The sequence below is a fragment of the Nannobrachium achirus genome, assembly GCF_963921795.1.
Source record: "Nannobrachium achirus genome assembly, chromosome: 1".
Lineage (NCBI taxonomy): Eukaryota > Metazoa > Chordata > Actinopteri > Myctophiformes > Myctophidae > Nannobrachium > Nannobrachium achirus.
This window is the reverse complement of record NC_137810.1, coordinates 40,548,642-40,566,812: the sequence shown is the minus strand read 5'-3', so window position 1 is coordinate 40,566,812 and position 18,171 is coordinate 40,548,642. Positions and strand designations below refer to the sequence as shown.

General features: G+C 42.6%; 1 protein-coding gene across 2 annotated transcripts in view; it reads right to left on the bottom strand.

Moving 5' to 3' along the window:
• The window catches only part of rubcn (rubicon autophagy regulator), a 54,697-nt gene that overhangs the window by 21,053 nt on the left and 15,473 nt on the right, over positions 1–18,171 (bottom strand). For both annotated transcript variants that reach the window (XM_080736600.1, XM_080736601.1), the window contains exons 4-11: positions 15,428–15,587; positions 14,107–14,213; positions 13,285–13,525; positions 9,722–10,246; positions 7,629–7,724; positions 7,096–7,211; positions 6,427–6,625; positions 5,136–5,246 (exon numbers count right to left, since the gene is read on the bottom strand). In XM_080736600.1, coding sequence (XP_080592726.1) covers positions 5,136–5,246; positions 6,427–6,625; positions 7,096–7,211; positions 7,629–7,724; positions 9,722–10,246; positions 13,285–13,525; positions 14,107–14,213; positions 15,428–15,587 — 1,555 coding nt within the window. The remainder of the gene's footprint in view (positions 1–5,135; positions 5,247–6,426; positions 6,626–7,095; positions 7,212–7,628; positions 7,725–9,721; positions 10,247–13,284; positions 13,526–14,106; positions 14,214–15,427; positions 15,588–18,171) is intronic.

The window sequence follows — 18,171 nt, the reverse complement described above, 5'->3', positions numbered from 1 at the left end:
CCGATATTGTCCTAATATGTGAGGGGGCCGTGTTTTTTCTACAACTTTTTTCATTTATTTTCATTTTATTTATTAAATAAAGTAATTGAAAAAACACGCCCCCTTACACTTTAAGGAAAATAATATCACCACCAGAACCACAGAAGGGGGTTTTCCATTAATCTAAATTGGTTAAAATGGAGTTTGAAATTACAATGGGTATGTATCGATACAATTTATATCAAATATCTAAAGACTGAAACAAGCAACATCAAAACTGTCTGGGGGTGCTCACACAGTAGATGTTAAAATATTTGAAAGTGAAATATCCTTTTGATGAACTAAAACATGCTCAACGCAACTTCAGAATAATTCAGAAGGTGCTGAATCCCCAAAAGATATGCAATAAATAAATAAAAAGTCCAGGACAGCCGGCAGCCAGTGCCATTGAGCACCTCAATGGTGGATAGGCTAGAACAGTGGTTTACTGGTGCCACAAAAAAATGTGTTGGCGTATATGGTGACTAAAGTGTTAATAATTACCCCTTGTTTAACGATTTTCTCTTTTTCTTTTCACAGAATCTAAGGCTGTATTGGTCATGATTCACCAGGATCCCGGACAGCTTGATTCTAGGTTTAAAATAATTGATATACTGTAAATCAGGGGTGCCCAAAAGGTAGATCGTGATCTACCAGTAGATCACAAAGGCTGTGCAGGTAGACCATACAGTATAACATGCCCCTAATATAAAGGGAAATAATTATAAACAAAAATCACAAAACCCCTCATTTTGGAATCTGTCACTTGAATTAAGGTGACTTGACTTGCCTGTCAGCTCCCTTCACTGCTTCTAAAGTAGGCAAACCCCCACAATGCAATGCTTTGGTTTCAAGTCAGTAGCATTGCAAAGACTTCCATTTACCATTTCAAGTGCGTTTGTCTAATATGTAACGCCAGTGCCGCTACTATTCCAAAGCCCCCCCAGGTAAATTTTTTGGGGTGGGTAGATCATGTTGATCTAGTCATTTTAAAAGTAGCTCTCCAGTCAAAAAAGTGTGGGCACCCCTGCTGTAAATATTATTTTAACTATGGGAAAAATGAATGGCCGATTTTAGTGGCACCAGTACATCCACTGCTATGTCCTAAATGGACATGATATCCAAAGCGCTCCTCAGCTCCAAAAGCTTTGTCTGTGGATTAGAGGACATGCCACGATTGATGTGCCGTGCTGGACTTTAATTTATTGTTTACTTACAGGTTACCCAGGCATGCATAACGTACTGAGAGATGCACACACCCATGGGCAGGCATGCAAAGTAATGTATATCGTTGCTGTCGGGCAGAAACCTTGTATCTCCATATTATAACTTTGGGTATTTTTCATAATTAATGTCCTAATTGATCATACTACAGCGTCACTCAAAAGTAGCAGAGTTTGTAGATCTGCTACTTGCAATTTTTGAATTTGAATCCTGTAAAGTAAGTAAGTAGATTAGGACACATGAGGTTTCCACCCGACAGAGACGATATCGAAGACCTAAGTAGAACACATTTTAATGTTGTAGTGACCGCTTTATGTATCACATGCACACAGCTACTGTACACACACTGTATTGATGTTTAAACAACACACACAGTAGTCAATAGATCACTGGGACGCAATATAGATGTTAGGAGGAACACATACTCTTATGCATGTCCATGCTGCCAAGTTGTCAGGTGCATTTACACAAGTGCACATACACACACACAGTTAATAGAGAATTCCGGAGGAGTGCTTTTCTTGCGGTAACCTGATGTTATTCCACACATTAACAAGTGGTAGTGGCGAAAAGAAAAGTTCAAGTCAATTTCTAGCGAGTTAGCTCTGACCAGAGATGGGAGGGGTCTAGCGTCAGTTTGCCCTCCTACAGCAGCTGCACAGAAACAAAACTCTTTGGAGACATTCCCGGCATTATGAAAGTCAGATTAAAAAAAAAAAAGAAAAAGGTTGTCGAGCGATACAAATAAGCAATTTGGCGTAAAATCTCACCACTCGCGGTCGGTGCTGCCGAGGATTATATCAGATTAAAGTGGCAAGACGGCTAGCCCGGAATTCTCCTTTAAATATACACATAGGTCATGCCACAAACAAAAACCAACAACCCATGCTGTTAATATTTGCATGAAAATGCTTTGTAATAAAAATAAAATACTACTACTATATCACTGGTTTTTCGCTTTGCATTGTCTTCAACGTACTTTGTGCACACTGCATGTAACAAATGATCAGGAGCCATCTTAAGACGTGAGGCCAATTCTACAAATGCCTTCTAAATCCAACAGTTTTCTGGAAAACCTATTTTGCTACATATCGGTGCAGAAACCGCTCATCTCCACATTCTAACTTTTTGTGGGTTTGTTTTCCCGTAAAGTAACGCCCTACTGGATCATACGATTACTACAGCGTCACACAAAAGCATCAAAAGTAGCAGATCCACAAGTTCGAAACCCGGCACGAAAGAGCTTGTAGATCTGCCACCTTTGCCAATTCTGAATTTGAATCGTGATAAAGTAACAGTTTAGGTCAGAGGTTTCGCCCTGACGGAGACAATATTCACAAAACACACCTGAACAGCTTTCAATGAATTACCATGTATCACAGTAAATTATGACACCCTTTCCGCAGCTGAAGCCCAGTCAGACATACAGTTGTGATGAGAACGAGGTTCACTGCTTCACTTCAATGAAGTTGATTGCTTACACCCGGGTGAGTAATGAACCACGTGAAGCACATGGCCGCGATGTAAGGAATTATGGTTCACAGCAACAAAGGAAATAAGGGCAACACTTTACGCTTTACTTAAAGGTCTGGTCTATATTGCATTATTATGGCTTAATAACACTTGTTATAAATGCTTATGATCACGCATCACAACTTATAACAAGGTTCAAAGAAGGATTATAAGTGCTGGTCATTATTCATTATAAGCTCAGCCGAACAGCATAATCATAACTACCATAACTTAGTTATAAAGTGTCTTTGTTATAAGCTATTATAAACTAAAATAGCAAGTCTTATAGTTAGTTGTAAACTAAAATAACAAGCCTTATAAACACATTATAAATGTGGTTATAATGCATTACAGACAAGACCTTTAAATAAAACATTACTGAAGTAATTACCGTAACTCCTTCTAAATTAACCCAAAACATACATACACACACATAGGGCTGTCACGATATGACATTTTACATGTCGATTAATTGTCACTCAAATAATTGGCGATTAACGATTTAATTGTGTTTTTGTCGTTGATAATTACATTTCTGTTTGTCTTTTAGGCTTTGAAGTTGTACATGGTAGATATGACACATAACCTAAAAATCACACCCGTGTGAAGTGGAGCTGTGTGTGTGTGTGTGTGTGTGTGTGTGTGTGTGTGTGTGTGTGTGTGTGTGTGTGTGTGTGTGTGTGTGTGTGTGTGTGGATCATGTGTACCGATTTTTGTGACATTTGAAGAAAATATGTAGGAAAAGGAGCAAAAAGTGTGTTTTGGAGAAAATTCAAGATGGCGGAAAATCTATCATGGCGCAAATGGGCGTGGCCTATATGGGGAGATGCGTCATGACCCAAGGAATCCAGGGAAAAAATATTTTTAATTTTCCGACCTACGGTTCAAGAGTTACAGGCCAAAACGTAAAGTGGGGTGTTATGGTGCCACCATGCGGCCAAATGACACAATTATTTTTTATTTAATCCTTGAAATCATTATGAACCTCCTCTCCAAGTCTTGAAACTCTAGCCCCTATGGTTTGCGAGAGACAAATAATTGAATGTGAGTTTTTGCGATTCCCATTATAAGTCAATGGGGAAAATTAATTCACTAATAAATTAATATCAATTAAACTATAGAACCTTTCTCTTAGCAAGTTACTAGCCCACGATTCCCGAGTAAGCCGGTCGATTTGACATATGGCGCGAGTGTGTGGTGGCAAAACTGTGGGACTAGTAGCGTGCCGAAGTTTAGGAAGTTCAGGCTACATACAGACACACAGACAGACACACAGACAGACAGACACACAGACAGACCCACACGGCCACGTATAGGGAGCCTGTGCTTCACACAGCTCCAAAAATACAAAGAAATTACTGACATATTTGACAACTTACAACTTAAAAAATCACACCCGTGTGAAGTGGAGCTGTGTGTGTGTGTGTGTGTGTGTGTGTGTGTGTGTGTGTGTGTGTGTGTGTGTGTGTGTGTGTGTGTGTGTGTGTGTGGATCATGTGTACCGATTTTTGTGACATTTGAAGAAAATATGTAGGAAAAGGAGCAAAAAGTGTGTTTTGGAGAAAATTCAAGATGGCGGAAAATCTAACATGGCGCAAATGGGCGTGGCCTATATGGGGAGATGCGTCATGACCCAAGGAATCCAGGGAAAACATATTTTTAATTTTCCGACCTACGGTTCAAGAGTTACAGGACAAAACGTAAAGTGGGGTGTTATGGCGCCACCATGTGGCCAAATGACACAATTATTTTTTATTTAATCCTTGAAATCATTATGAACCTCCTCTCCAAGTCTTGAAACTGTAGCCCCTATGGTTTGCGAGAGACAAATAATTGAATGTGAGTTTTTGCGATTCCCATTATAAGTCAATGGGGAAAATTAATTCACTAATAAATTAATATCAATTAAACTATTGAACCTTTCTCTTAGCAAGTTACTAGCCCACGATTCCCGAGTAAGCCGGTCGATTTGACATATGGCGCGAGTGTGTGGTGGCAAAACTGTGGGACTAGTAGCGTGCCGAAGTTTAGGAAGTTCAGGCTACATACAGACACACAGACAGACACACAGACACACAGACAGACCCACACGGCCACGTATAGGGAGCCTGTGCTTCACACAGCTCCAAAAATAACTTTGATAGTGGAAATAGCCGATCTACAAGCTCACAACGTGTCGCGATAAAACGCGTTGTGAGCTTGTAGATCTGCTATTTCCACTATTTCAACATTCACGATTATGACGATTATGACAAAATAATTGCGATAATGTCAAATAATCACGATTAGACGATTATGTAATAATTGTGACAGCCCTACACACACACACACACACTATCAGAATGTGTGTTTGCAGCCATTGCAGTGTTCCCTCTCTCTACCTCTTAGTTCACACTCCTCCACCTCCTCTCCAGAGCCCGAGTCGGACAGACCCTCCTCGCAGGAGTCCTGGGAGCTCCTCCTGGAGCCGCCGCTGTCTGTGGAGTGGAACACTGGAGAGGAACCACAGAGAAGACATGGAGAAGGGAAGGGGAAGAGAAAAAAAAGAAAAGAAAGACTTCATCAATAATCAATACCAGCAAAGGAACCTGTGAGCAGTGGTGGAAAGTAACTAAGTACATTTACTTAAAGGCCCACTTCACCTCTGGGACAACCCTATCTTATTTTATTCTTGTTTGGGACACGATCAACACAATCCTTATTTTTTGTGTTCAATCTGTGTTTTTAGATATTTTAGTATTTCAGCATGTACTAGTGATGCATTTTGCATCATCAGTGATGTGTTTTGCATCATATGATGCAAAATGCATCACTAGTACATGCTGAAATACTAAAATATCTCAAAAAACAGAACACAAAAAATAACTCTTGGATTGTGTTGATCGTGTCCCAAACAACAATAAAATAAGATAGGGTTGTCCCAGAGGTGAAGTGGCCCTTTAAGTACTGTACTTTAAGTAACTGTTTGAGGTATTTGTACTTGACTTGAGTATTTCCAATTTCCAATACTTTTACTTCTACTCCACTACCTCTCAGAGGAAAATCTTGTAATGGGTTTACTCCACTACTATTATATGACAACTTTAGTTACTAGTTACTTTAAGATTTAGATTTAGATTTTTTATTACAAATCACTTCAGGCCTAAAATGTACACATTTCAGCCATTTCAAAATAGACGATCTACAAGCTAAAGTATAGTTATTGACCATGAGCCACGTGAGACACCGCAGAGCGAGCTAAAGCGAGCAAGTCGCCGTGTCGAGCGTTGCGAAGGTCGCTTGAGACAACTCAGCGCCATTCGAGTTGTAGACCAGGGCAGGGGGCCAGAATAGTTAATATTGTTGTGGGGACTGCTTTTGCGACCGACTGCCACTCAAAGGGACTAGTGGCTTGGACTGCTGCATGCGAAGCCCTTAAATCCTATTTCCTATACTTCTTTCCTATTACCTTGTATGTTAGTCCTGCCCACTGACAATAGAACGCCCCTATAGGGGGGTCCTCTTCTCTATTTCCTCAATGGGAGGGACTAACATACAAGCAAGGAAATAGGAACTAGGAAATAGGATTTGATTTAAGGACTTGAGACGCAGCTTATGTCTGGCAGAAGCCCTTGCCGGATGATATCACCCGCGTGCTGTGAGGACGCGCAGGGGCGGCTAATGCTAGCTTACGGTGCTGTGAGGACGCGCAGGGCGGCAGCCGGCTGTGTCGGATCTGCTGCCTGCGCAGGCGGATCTTCTGCTTGAGCTGCTGGATCTCATTGTCGCTGTCCCCCTCCTCCTCGCCCTCCTCCTCCCTGCGCCGCATGTTGCACTTCATCAGCTCGATGGCGGCGATCAGAGACTCTGAGATGCTGAAGTGGGCGTTCTCCTGGAATAGAGAGACAGACAGGTGGAATTAGATCGAGGCCTGTCAGGGACATTTATTTAATTCTAATAAAAACAATAATATTCTAGGAACTTAGGGACTACTGTAACTCTGGTCAATCTTATTGCATACAAAAAAAGAGTAGAGCCGCACACTCGTAGCTGCCGATGCACATTTATTAAAGGACGACACAGAATAAGAAACCAACGTTTCGACAGACAAGCTGCCTTCTTCAGGGTTCCTTATTGCATAACCAGCTTTTATTCATCCTGGGTAAATGGTAATATCTGATAAGCCCTTGGGGTGATAACTTATGCGTCGGATCAGATAGATGGAGAGTATGGATGCACTCACAGGCAATATAAATCAACTAAAAATTAAAATAAAAAGGTGCACAAAAGTGAATTTGAGGTTAAATGTGAACAGCCGTCATCCCCCTGGGACCCTGAATGAACGACGGTCCTCTCACTGACCTTCTCCAGGTCAGCACAGCTGCCAAAGTCCTGCTCTGACAGGTAGCTGATGAGGCTCTGCCCCTCCGAGGGCTTCCTGAACATTCCATCTGGAACACTGCTGTACTGGGAGCCATCTGAGAGATACACGCACACACACAAGCAAACAGAAGAAAGAGACATTATGATGCCTGAGTTATACTTAGTTAAGTGCGTATTTCCCCACACCATAATATTGCTGCTTTTGGGCCTTTTCTTTTTTCTTTTTTTTTTAGGAAAATAAAACCCCCTAAAAATGATAGTGATTTAAGCCACTGTTTGTGACTGTGGGTCGGGACTCATTTTGATCTACAAGCTTGTACATCTGCTATTTTGGAATAGCTAAAGTACAAAATAATGGTTTAAGTGATTAAAATCTAACGTGACACAGATGCTGTCCAGGTCTGAATGGGTTAAACAGTATCATACTCACTAGACTCCATATAGAGGGGATTTAAACAGTATCATACTCACTAGACTCCATATAGAGGGGATTTAAACAGTATCATACTCACTAGACTCCATATAGAGGGAGCTGGGGGGGCTGCCATCACTGCTCTGAGTGGAGAAGGGGCTGTAGTCCTTCATACAGCCGACGTCACCAGTCGACTCTGAGACACCAACCAGTCTTTAATTAGTGACACAGTAACAATGTCTCCAATACCTTCAGATGACATCGACATGGAACTGTTGAACTCAAACGGGAGGAAGCATGCGTCACCATGTTGCACATGGGAGTATGGAAAGCAAACAATTATAAATGCTACTGCACTGATGTCATGGTTAAGTCGTCCCAAAGAAATCAATAATACGATGATAAATACACATCTATGAGGGTGAATTTTGGTGTGACATAGGTAACTGCTAAATGTTAGGCTGTTCCAATATAACTAACATTACGGAGACTATATTAGCACGATTCCGAGACTATATATGAAATATAAGCAGATAATTAAAATCATTTGAATCCAATATTTGTATTGGCAAAAGAAAATGTAAAAAAATAAATAAGGCATATCCTATCATTAGTTGAGGTTCACTGGACAGAAATGTCACAGATTTGATAACTTGTTACAGTCAATTAACACAAATCAGATCAATTTGGTCTCATTTGTCACATGATGAATTTAGTACCCGGAACATTCTCTACATCCCAATATATAACAGCAACTCAGTGTACAGGCATAGATCAAACATAATCAAAGGGTCACAGGCGTATAAAATAAATGATATCGCTATGAAGTTTATATCGTCTCTGTCGGGTGGAAATCTCATATGTCCAAAACTGTTACTTTTCGTAATTCAATTTCAAATTTAGCAGAAGTAGCAGATCTACAAGCTCGAAAGTACGTTGCTTCACACCGTCTTTCGAGCTTGTGGATCTGCTACTTTTGAGTGACGCTGTAGTATGATCAAGTAGAGCATTAATGTACAAAAAAAAATTAGAATATGGAGATAAGACCTTTCTGTCCTGACAGCGACGATATGACAAAACAACATGATATGAGAGAACAGCGTGCATGGAAACAAACGCAGCACAAACAACATCACGTTACTGTACATGGCCTGGCCTCATCCTGACCTCAACAACAAAACAAAACAAACAGGAAGAGCAATTGGAAACTGAAAAGACAATTGCACAAAAAGCCTGGCTGTGAGAGACGGGGGGGCGGCGATGTGCCGTACGCATGTCAAAAAATGCAAAAGGAAAAGAGGGGTTGTTGCGTGACAATGGATTTACAGTAGAACTGCACTGACAACCTGCTATGGGATCTTCGATTATTATGGTGATTTTCCGGTGGCCGCCTCCTTTTTTGCGCAGACAGAAGAGATTGAGAAAATAGATATAGGACAGGGGAGATCATGGAGGAGAAGACAGTTACATCTCAAAGAAAAGGATCCGTTAGGCAGCAGCAGGAGGAATTGAGAGAGGTTAGGGTTGGGATCAGGGAACCGGAATCGGTTCCATCACTCATTTTACCGTTTCCCAAAAAGTTTTTTTAATCACACTGTCAGGAGTCCCTTCAAGTAACCAAGAGGGTCCCTGGACCTCACTTTGAGAACCAGTACAATAATATGTATGCAATACTGTATGTATGATTGATCTTTTGTTTATCAAAAATGTTAATTAAAGACGATTTTTTTTACAACAAGGATTGTAATTAGGAAAAGAAAAGATGAGTGTTAAAATGTACTGCTTTCTATTGTTTTAGCGATTTTAGTATTTTGATTTCAGCAGGTGGGGGCATGCGTAAAAGTGGCTAAATATGTCTTTTTAGAGACAATCAGCAATTTCTTTGTTACTATCTACACCTGCCATGAAAGATTGCGGTGCATCTTTTTTTGTTGTTATTTTTCTGTTTTATATGTGTCTATGGAGTTACCATTACTCCAACAGACCCCCGGGTGTGGTTATAATAAGCAAATATGTCTTCCCTGGGTATTTTTGGTTTCTTCCTGAAAGCTGAAAGTCTCCGAGTCAAAAAGACCAATCGAAATACACCGCTTTAGTGACACACTAAAATCACCCTTATCAAAACACCTGATGGTCATGTTTCAGGGGGGAAAAAATTGTCACAGCACCCTGTCTTTAAGTGACGGAACTCACCGTGTCGGAGTTTGTGACTGACCCCGTCGGACAGCGAGCGGGTGTGACCGCGGGGCACTCCCCCCCGGCCCCCCACCGGCCCCGCACGCTGGCCCTCGGAGAAGGACGAGCGCCTGGGAGCGGGAGGGGGGCCGACGGCCAGGGAGCCCCGCCGCCCGGCCTGGGGCTGCTGCTGCCGGTCCTCCCCGGCGTCCAACGACGACGCGTCCTGCTCGCTGCAGGGTGTGGAGCTCCGGGAGTCGGCGCCACTGCCGCCGCCGCCGCGTTGGCGGCTCCGGTTGCGCTGGCCCAGGTTGCCGATGGCCAGGTACTCAGGGCCGTCATCGTAGTCCCCGTCGCCCGAGTCCCCCTCGGGGGGAGGGGGTGGCGGCGGGCTGCTGCTAGCTGGGGGGGAGGGGGGCTCAGTCAGGGAGACGCGCGGGATAGACGAGGGGCCAGGGGGAGGAGGAGGGGTCACGCCCCGCTCACTCTCCCCCGGCCGGGACACCCAAACCCAGGGCGCTCCCAGGGTGCTGCTGGTGGTATCTGGAAGACAAAGTTGATGGGTTAGTACAGTGGTTCTCAACCTGCGGGTCGGGGTCCCCAAATTATTTTGGGGGGTCCCCAGATGATTAACTTAATGTGCAACATTGTTTTCTCACTCAACAGTAAACAAACCGACATAAAGCTTAAGTGTATAGAGTGTATCTGCACATTTCTAAAGTGACAATTTAAGGACTTTTGAATACCTCTATATGACAAATTAAACATTGGCCAAATATTCAAATATTAGAGGCAGAAATTGTGAAAATAGCCGATCTACATGCTCACAACGCCTCGCGTTGACAATAGAACCGTGCGATACAAAATGTAATCTGAGTTCCCAGAAGTTCTTTTCGCCACTAGGGGGGCGAGAAGAACTTCTGGGAAAAAACTATGATATTCCTGGCCAGGAAGTATAATCTGAGCTGGGACAATACCGGATATAGAGCCCAGTGCAAACCTTCAAAACATTCAGAATAGTAACCAAACAACAACACTACAACAATACGCAGCCCATGTTTCGAGGTGAATCATACCAGACTATACAATATGTAATGCCTCAACTATTAGTGCTCCTCAGGGTGGGGGGGTCCCCAGTTAAAATATGATTATTTTGGGGATCGCAGCCTGAAATGGTTGAGAACCATTGGGTTAGTAAAGAGGGTTTTCTTTTATTTTCAAATAACCATGACACATAATGGGAGGCGAGCTCCCCGCGTTTTACTTTATCTGCGTATCCCTGTCAAATTTTTTATAACATTTTTTTCATAATTTGAATATTATTTTTTATTCGAATACACATTTACTGTATATACACAAAAACGAATTTCACCCACTGTTTTACACCTGTAAACCTGTGATGTGACAACGACGTTGATTCTTCTGATTCTGAACCATATCATTCTTTTTCATACAACTTACAAACATCATCCACATGTGGAAGCTGCCCAGTACAACCACACGCCTTCCACTGATGGTTACTATGTTATTCCCAAGCTCAAAACTGCATAAACACACCTCCACTGCTGTAACCGAACACTTGTTTTGGTCCTTGGTTGGTTATAAAGTCATGCATTTGTTGTAAAACCTTGGCTTACACATACAGTACTGAACAAAGGATGTTGAGTGAATATTTATATTTTTATGCAGTTACTGAAGGATTTGCTCTTTTGCTTTCCTTGACAGCCAATACACAACATCTGGCCTGGGGATTTAAACCTATGACGTTGTGGTCAGAAGCCCCACCCCCTCAACTGTGCACTGCCAAGTTCCAAATGAAGCATTCAGGCTAATTACTGTTTTTGCCCAAACATAGTAGATGGTTGCTAGGGCTGCCCTGATGGCTCACCCCTCTCTCTCTCCTTCTCTCTTTCCCAACTGAAGCAAAGTAAAAAGCAACAAACATCAACTTTCCAACAGGACAGACCGGCACTGTCTCTTGCCGTTAAATTCAATTCGTGAAAACCAACCACCCGCTGTTAACTCATTTAGTGCCACCCCTTTCACCACTAGAGGGCGCCCAGTGGCCAGAGAAAATCCCATAGAGATATGCTGGTATATGCAGAAGCCCTGCAGCCATGACTTGCCTGAACACTTTCCTTTGTGCATGACTGCATGTACAGGAAGAGGATGAAGTTAGCTTGAAGTTAGCTATTGGCTACCAAGCATTTTAGAAGCCTTATTTTCGTCAACTTAGCCATGATTAAACCTTGCACACCTCATGCATGGGAAAAAAACAGAGAAGAATGAGCTCTGAAAAATCCAATGCAATCCTGGATTGCATTGGAGTGGATTTGTGCAGTTTGTTCACAGCTTTCAAACAAAAAAATCCGATTGGAAATCCGTTCAGGCATTCTTGAGATAATCGCCATTATGTTTTACATGTTATGTAAACAAACATGGCTGCCCTGTATGTTAGATGGGGTTGTATGGGGGTGGAACATGCAAAATCGCGATTGAAATCATGTTCACCAGATTTGATGGGGTCCAAAAAAAAAAAAAAAAAATTCAAAAAAAAATTTTTCAATTTTTTTTTTTTTTTTTTTTTATATCCCGAACTTGTTCGGGATAGGCACCCTGTGATACGATCATATATCCCGAACTAATTCGGGATAGGCACTCAATGAGTTAATTTCTGTATCTGCGGCGCCACGCTGAACATAGTCAGCTGTGAAGCCGGCATTTTGAACGCTCTATAGCAACACATTCTCCAGTAACGGACCATGTCTGTGAACAATCAGGCTACTGTGCTGCTCGCTCAGTCAGATTCACACACAGAATCACTATGCTGCATTCATGGGACCACAATTCCCCCTCTCTTTCTCTCTGCTGAGCCCAGATTAACCAGTCGGTACTGAAACTTTTTTTTTTTTATTGATTTAATAAAAATAAAAATCGAAAAGTCCTCTTGCAGAAAGGAGTGAGACATATATTAAATATTAAAAACAGAGCTCTGACTCTATCTGAGCAAACCAGCATCACGTCAACCTCTGGCTGGCCACACAGGGAGGCTAGAGAACTGTGGTTCTCTAACGCTTTTAAAGGTAGCTCTCCATCAAACAGACTACTGCAGGTTACAACAGACTGGCAGTCGAACAAAGTCAGGAGATCAGTCGGTTGGAAGGTATGGGGAAAAGGTTGCTAAATGCACCTGAGAGCCGACACCAACAGACGGCTACTATGGTGCAAAGAATAGCTTGTTGTTTTTCAACAACAAGCCCGCTGCTATCCGATGGACGAAAGCCAGCTTTCAACGCTTCCCTCCAACTTGCGACCAGACGTGACAGTGTACCCACCGTCCATTCAACAGCAGACACTTTCCAACACTTACCGCCTCCGACATGGGTGCGGTGGAGAGCTACACAGGGACACTGTGTGATGCATCACACAGTGTCTATTGTGTATGAAACTACGCGATTATTCTGTCTTTGTCTGTGGTTTCACCTGATTGCACACAAACATCTCCTTTCCAGAACAATATTCACATGGATAGTTGTTGTCATCATAGCTTACGAGTACTACAAAATCCCTTTCCTCCTTACCAGCGGGGGTGCTGTTTTGGGCGGCGGCGGCTGTTGTAGTGGTGGTGGTGTGGTGGTGGTGGTCCGGGTCCCGCATGGAGCAGTTGGAGGTGGTGAGTCTGCGGTTCAGGGGGGGCTCCTCTCCCCTGGGGGGCCCCTGGGGGGGGTCGCTGCTCCTCCAGGACCCCCCGGACCCCGGTAGCACGCACAGGCTCTGGCTCTTCAGCAGGCCCAGGTTCAGGGGGCTCTTCAGTGGAGACAACTGGGAAGAAGGAAAAAAAAGTACTTGAATGTTTTACTGAAGTAAAAAGTAACAGCACTGCAATATAACTGAGAAATACTCCGTTACAAGTAAAAGTCAGGAATTCAAAATGTACTTGAGTAAAAGTACAAAAGTATTGACGTCAAAATGTACTTAAAAGTATAGAGTACTTGTCGTGGAGAATGTCCCATTTCAAATTTTCAAATGAATAAAAAATAGTTTGAAAATAGCAGATCTACAAGCTCACAATGAGTTGCGATGCGACACATTGTGAGCTTGTAGATCGGCTATTTTCAAATGGCCGAAATGAATATAGAGCTGAAGTGGTTTTGTAATAATAATAAAAATCTACAAATTAACTAGTTTTCGAATAAATGTAATGGAGTAAAAGTACAATATTCTGATCCGAGATGTAGTGGAGTAGAAGTAAAAGTATTGTTAGTGTGTATGTGTGTGTGTGTGTGTGTGTGTGTGTGTGTGTGTGTGTGTGTGTGTGTGTGTGTGTGTGTGTGTGTGTGTGTGTGTGTGTGTGTGTGTGTGTGTGTGTGCGTGCATCCGCCCGCCCGCCCGCCCGCCCTTACCCCGACAGTGTCCACCAAAGCCAGCAGCCTGGGGTTGTTCTGCTCGACAGCCTCCAGACACTGGAACATAGCTGTCACATGGGGCTCACTCAGCAGAAAGGCCTCCTCTGAGAGAGAGACACAGAGAGACAGAGAGACAGAGAGAGAGAGAGAGAGAGAGAGAGAGAGAGAGAGAGAGAGAGAGAGAGAGAGAGAGAGAGAGACACAGAGAGACAGAGAGACAGAGAGAGAGAGAGAGAGAGAGAGAGAGAGAGAAGAGAGAGAGAGACACAGAGAGAGAGAGAGACACAGAGAGAGAGAGAGAGAGAGAGAGAGACGGAGACGGAGACAGAAACACAGATAGACACACACACACACACACACACACACACACAGTGAGACAGAAGAATTGAGTGAAACAGAAAAGCGTGAGAGCGAGTAGAAAGAGAGTGTGTTTTCTCCCTAAAAACAAACACTGTCTGTTGCATGAAACATATTAAAGACATTTCAGAGCCGTCCGTACATGGTTGTAATCAGGAGTACGTGATCTGGTTATGAAACATTACCAGCTATAATGAGCACAGATTACATTCCGAAAATGTATAATTAGATTATATAGTTCCAAGGAAGCCTGTTTATTTGTTTATTTATTCTTTTTTTTTTTTTTTAAGATTTAATCAGTTTAACTCAGCCTCAGGACAGTCTGTGTCCCCTTTCTCGAGCCACACCTCAGCTTTGTACCTGTGTGCTGGGTACAGACAACTTGTGACGAGCATTTATACCATCATTCCGTACTTCGTAAGCCACATTTTGATTAAGGTCTAAAATTAATGATACAGATCACAGTACAAAAGTACAAATTGAAGCTCAGACTGGCTGTTGCAGCTGTACTCAACTTGAAAACATGTCCGACCTAACGGTATGTAAGTATATTGATCATCATCTGTCGGGTGGAAACCTCATACTGTATGTCCAAAACTGTTACTTTTCAGGATTCAAGCCTCGGAAACCCAGGCTTTTATTTTGGCGATAGGAAGAAAAATAAAAGCCTGGGGTAACCTGCTGCAATTTCTGGCATAGAAGTGGGAGGCGGGCCATGGCACAAATCGTGAACCAATAGGATTCACCAGCTGTTTCCAGCCAGTGGATCCGCCTCCTCTAGATCAAGTGTTAGGGAAGGCTAGTAGCAGATCTACAAGCTCAAAATGCACCGCACTGCATTTTGAGCTTGCAGATCTTCTACTTTTGATGTTTCTGTGTGACGCTGCAGTATGACCAAGTAGGGCTGTTTATTTATGAAAAAAAGAAAACACACAAATAGGCTGCTACTACTGGGACTCACCGTTGTAGTACTTGAGTGGGTGTCCCATGTGTCTGAGCAGCGGCCGAAGCTGGGCGGAGAGCTGGTGGATCTGCAGACTGTGGAGCAGCCAGCGCTCAGCCTTGTGGCTTTCACCAGCCGTCTGCAGGCCACTGGTCAACACCGGCTCCAGCTGATTGAACTGGAGGTGGAGGTGGGACAGAGAGAGAGAGAGGAAGAGACAGAGAGAGAGAGAGATAGATGAAAATGAGGATAGATGAAGAGATGAAGGTCTAGTCTGGTAGGAGGCTATAGGGCCCACGCACCCGAAAGATATATTTTTCTAACCTACCTTTTTAGAATCCTTAAGGTGTCTAGTTAATGAATTTTGATGTTCCCAGGGCCAATTTGTGTCCGATATATGTTTTTTTAACCATATGTTGTGTCCGTCCTGGATTTTCGGCTGTGAAAAATACAAACTTTAAATCAACATAGCTTGTGAACTATACATCCGACAGAAACCATTCACCCCATTTTATGTTCGTTTTTGCGAGATGAATTGATTGATATGAAGATTTGCCATGGTTCCATCATGTTTAGTGCATTAAAACCCAAATAAACAGAAAAAAAGTTAAAATTCGCCTAAAATGGATCACAACAACTCCTCCCCCATGCACCCTATTGATATATTTTTTCAAACATTTGCATTTTTACAATCTTCAAGATGTGTAGTAAACAAATGTTGATGTTCCCCACTTGAAATATTGACACATGTATGTTTATTCTGGCATAGTGTTTGCTATAGTGAATTTTCGAAAATGCAAAAAAGAGAATGTAAAATCTACATAAGGTCTTAACTATACATTATTCTGAGACAAATGTCCAATTTGTCTGTTTCATTTTGGCATGAGGCATTGAGGGAGATGGCTGGTGACATAATATGTATATTTATGGATCATCAATACTCAAATAAATGCAAAAATGCAGGCAATTCAATAGGCAGAATGGGGCCAGAGGACATTTACCAATACAAATGAAGTTTATTTTTTATTTTATTTTATTCAAATTGTTAATATCATTGCTTTGGCTGCTTGATACACACACCCCATCCAAATTCAAAACATAGTGCCAGGTTTTAATTTTGCCTACAGTTTTGGATATCTGCAAACAATTTCAAATATACATGACGTCTTCATTAAATTACATGCATAGACAAATTATCCTATTTTGTTTTATTTTGGCATGACATGTCATGCCAAAATACCATTTCATGCCAAGATTTGATTCTAGACAACCTCAAGTTTCCAATGGAACCAACCTTGTCATGCTACCTTGTCGGGCAGGGGGGTAAATGCCTAATGATTCAAATGCGTGAAAGCCTCCCCTGTACAGACATGCCAAATTTAGGACAATCTCAAGAACCATTTAGTTTTTATTACTGTCTTTATAGGGGCGGCATAGCTGAATGGTTAGGGAGCCCACCTGGAGAACCAAAGCCCCTGGTTGACCCAGGTTTGATTCCAGGCAAGGGTTCCTCTGTCTGTCTGTCTCTGTCTATCTAGACTCACTGCATCTCGACTCAACACAATTACCGGTAAAAGCACATTTCTAAAGCACATTTAACATGACCAGGTCACCCAAAGTGTTGTACAGTTAAAATAGAAAACGACATAACAATGCAATATATAAAGACATTTACAATAAAATACCAATGAATACCAAAATAAACAAAAGCTAAACATTAGCATCAGTAAAGGAAAATCATGGACTGCCAGTCTCAGCTAAAGACCAGGCAAGTCTTTAATAAAGTCATGAAATATCAGTCGACTGGGCAGCTCTTGATGTGTAGGGGCAAGCTGTTGCAGAGCCTGGGCTGTCCTGCATAGACCACAGTAGTGCATCTGTTGACCACTGTAGACCACTGTTGTCCACCTGTAGACCATTCTAGTACATCTGTAGAGCATCTGCAGACACTATAGTGTATATGTAGGCCACTGTACGACATATATAGACCACTGTAGTACATCTGTAGACCACTGTTGTGATCTGTAGACCATTCTAGTGCATTTGTGGGCCACTGTTGTGTTCTGTTGACCTCTCTAGTGCATCTTCAGACCACTGTACTACATCTATAGAACACTGTAATGCATCTGTACAGTACAGCACTTTGGATGACCTGGTCATGTTAACGTGCTTTAGAAATGTGCTTTTAATTGTGTTGAGTTGAGATGCAGATAGATAGATAGATACCTATTTTCCTCCACACACATGGACATTGGAACCCTTGCCTGGAATCGAACCTGGGTCAACCAGGGGCTCTGGTTCCCCAGGCGGGCTCCCTAACCATTCAGCTATGCTGCCCCTATACAGACAGTTAAAAAGCTACATGGTTCTTACCCAACACTGCATGAGAATATCCTAAATGTGGCATGTCTGTACAGGGGGAGCCTTTCACGCATTTACATTCACATAAATCAAGGTGAAAGCTCAAGGGTCCATTTGAAAATTTGTGATGGCCGTTTATCTCCAGGTGGATCCTCACATGATCCTCTGGATAATGGACTTCCTCCTTAAAAGGGAGCAGTTTGTTAAGGTCAACAACTCCTCGTCTTCTGTCCTGATTACATCTACTGGTGCCCCCCAGGGGACAGTGATTTCCCCAGTCCTGTTCTCCCTCTATACCAACAACCTGAGGGGCTCAGACAGTGCGAGCATGGCTGTGACGTTTGAGGACGATACTGCTCTGGTGGACACCTCAAACTGCCCTGCTCACTTTGAAGAGGAAG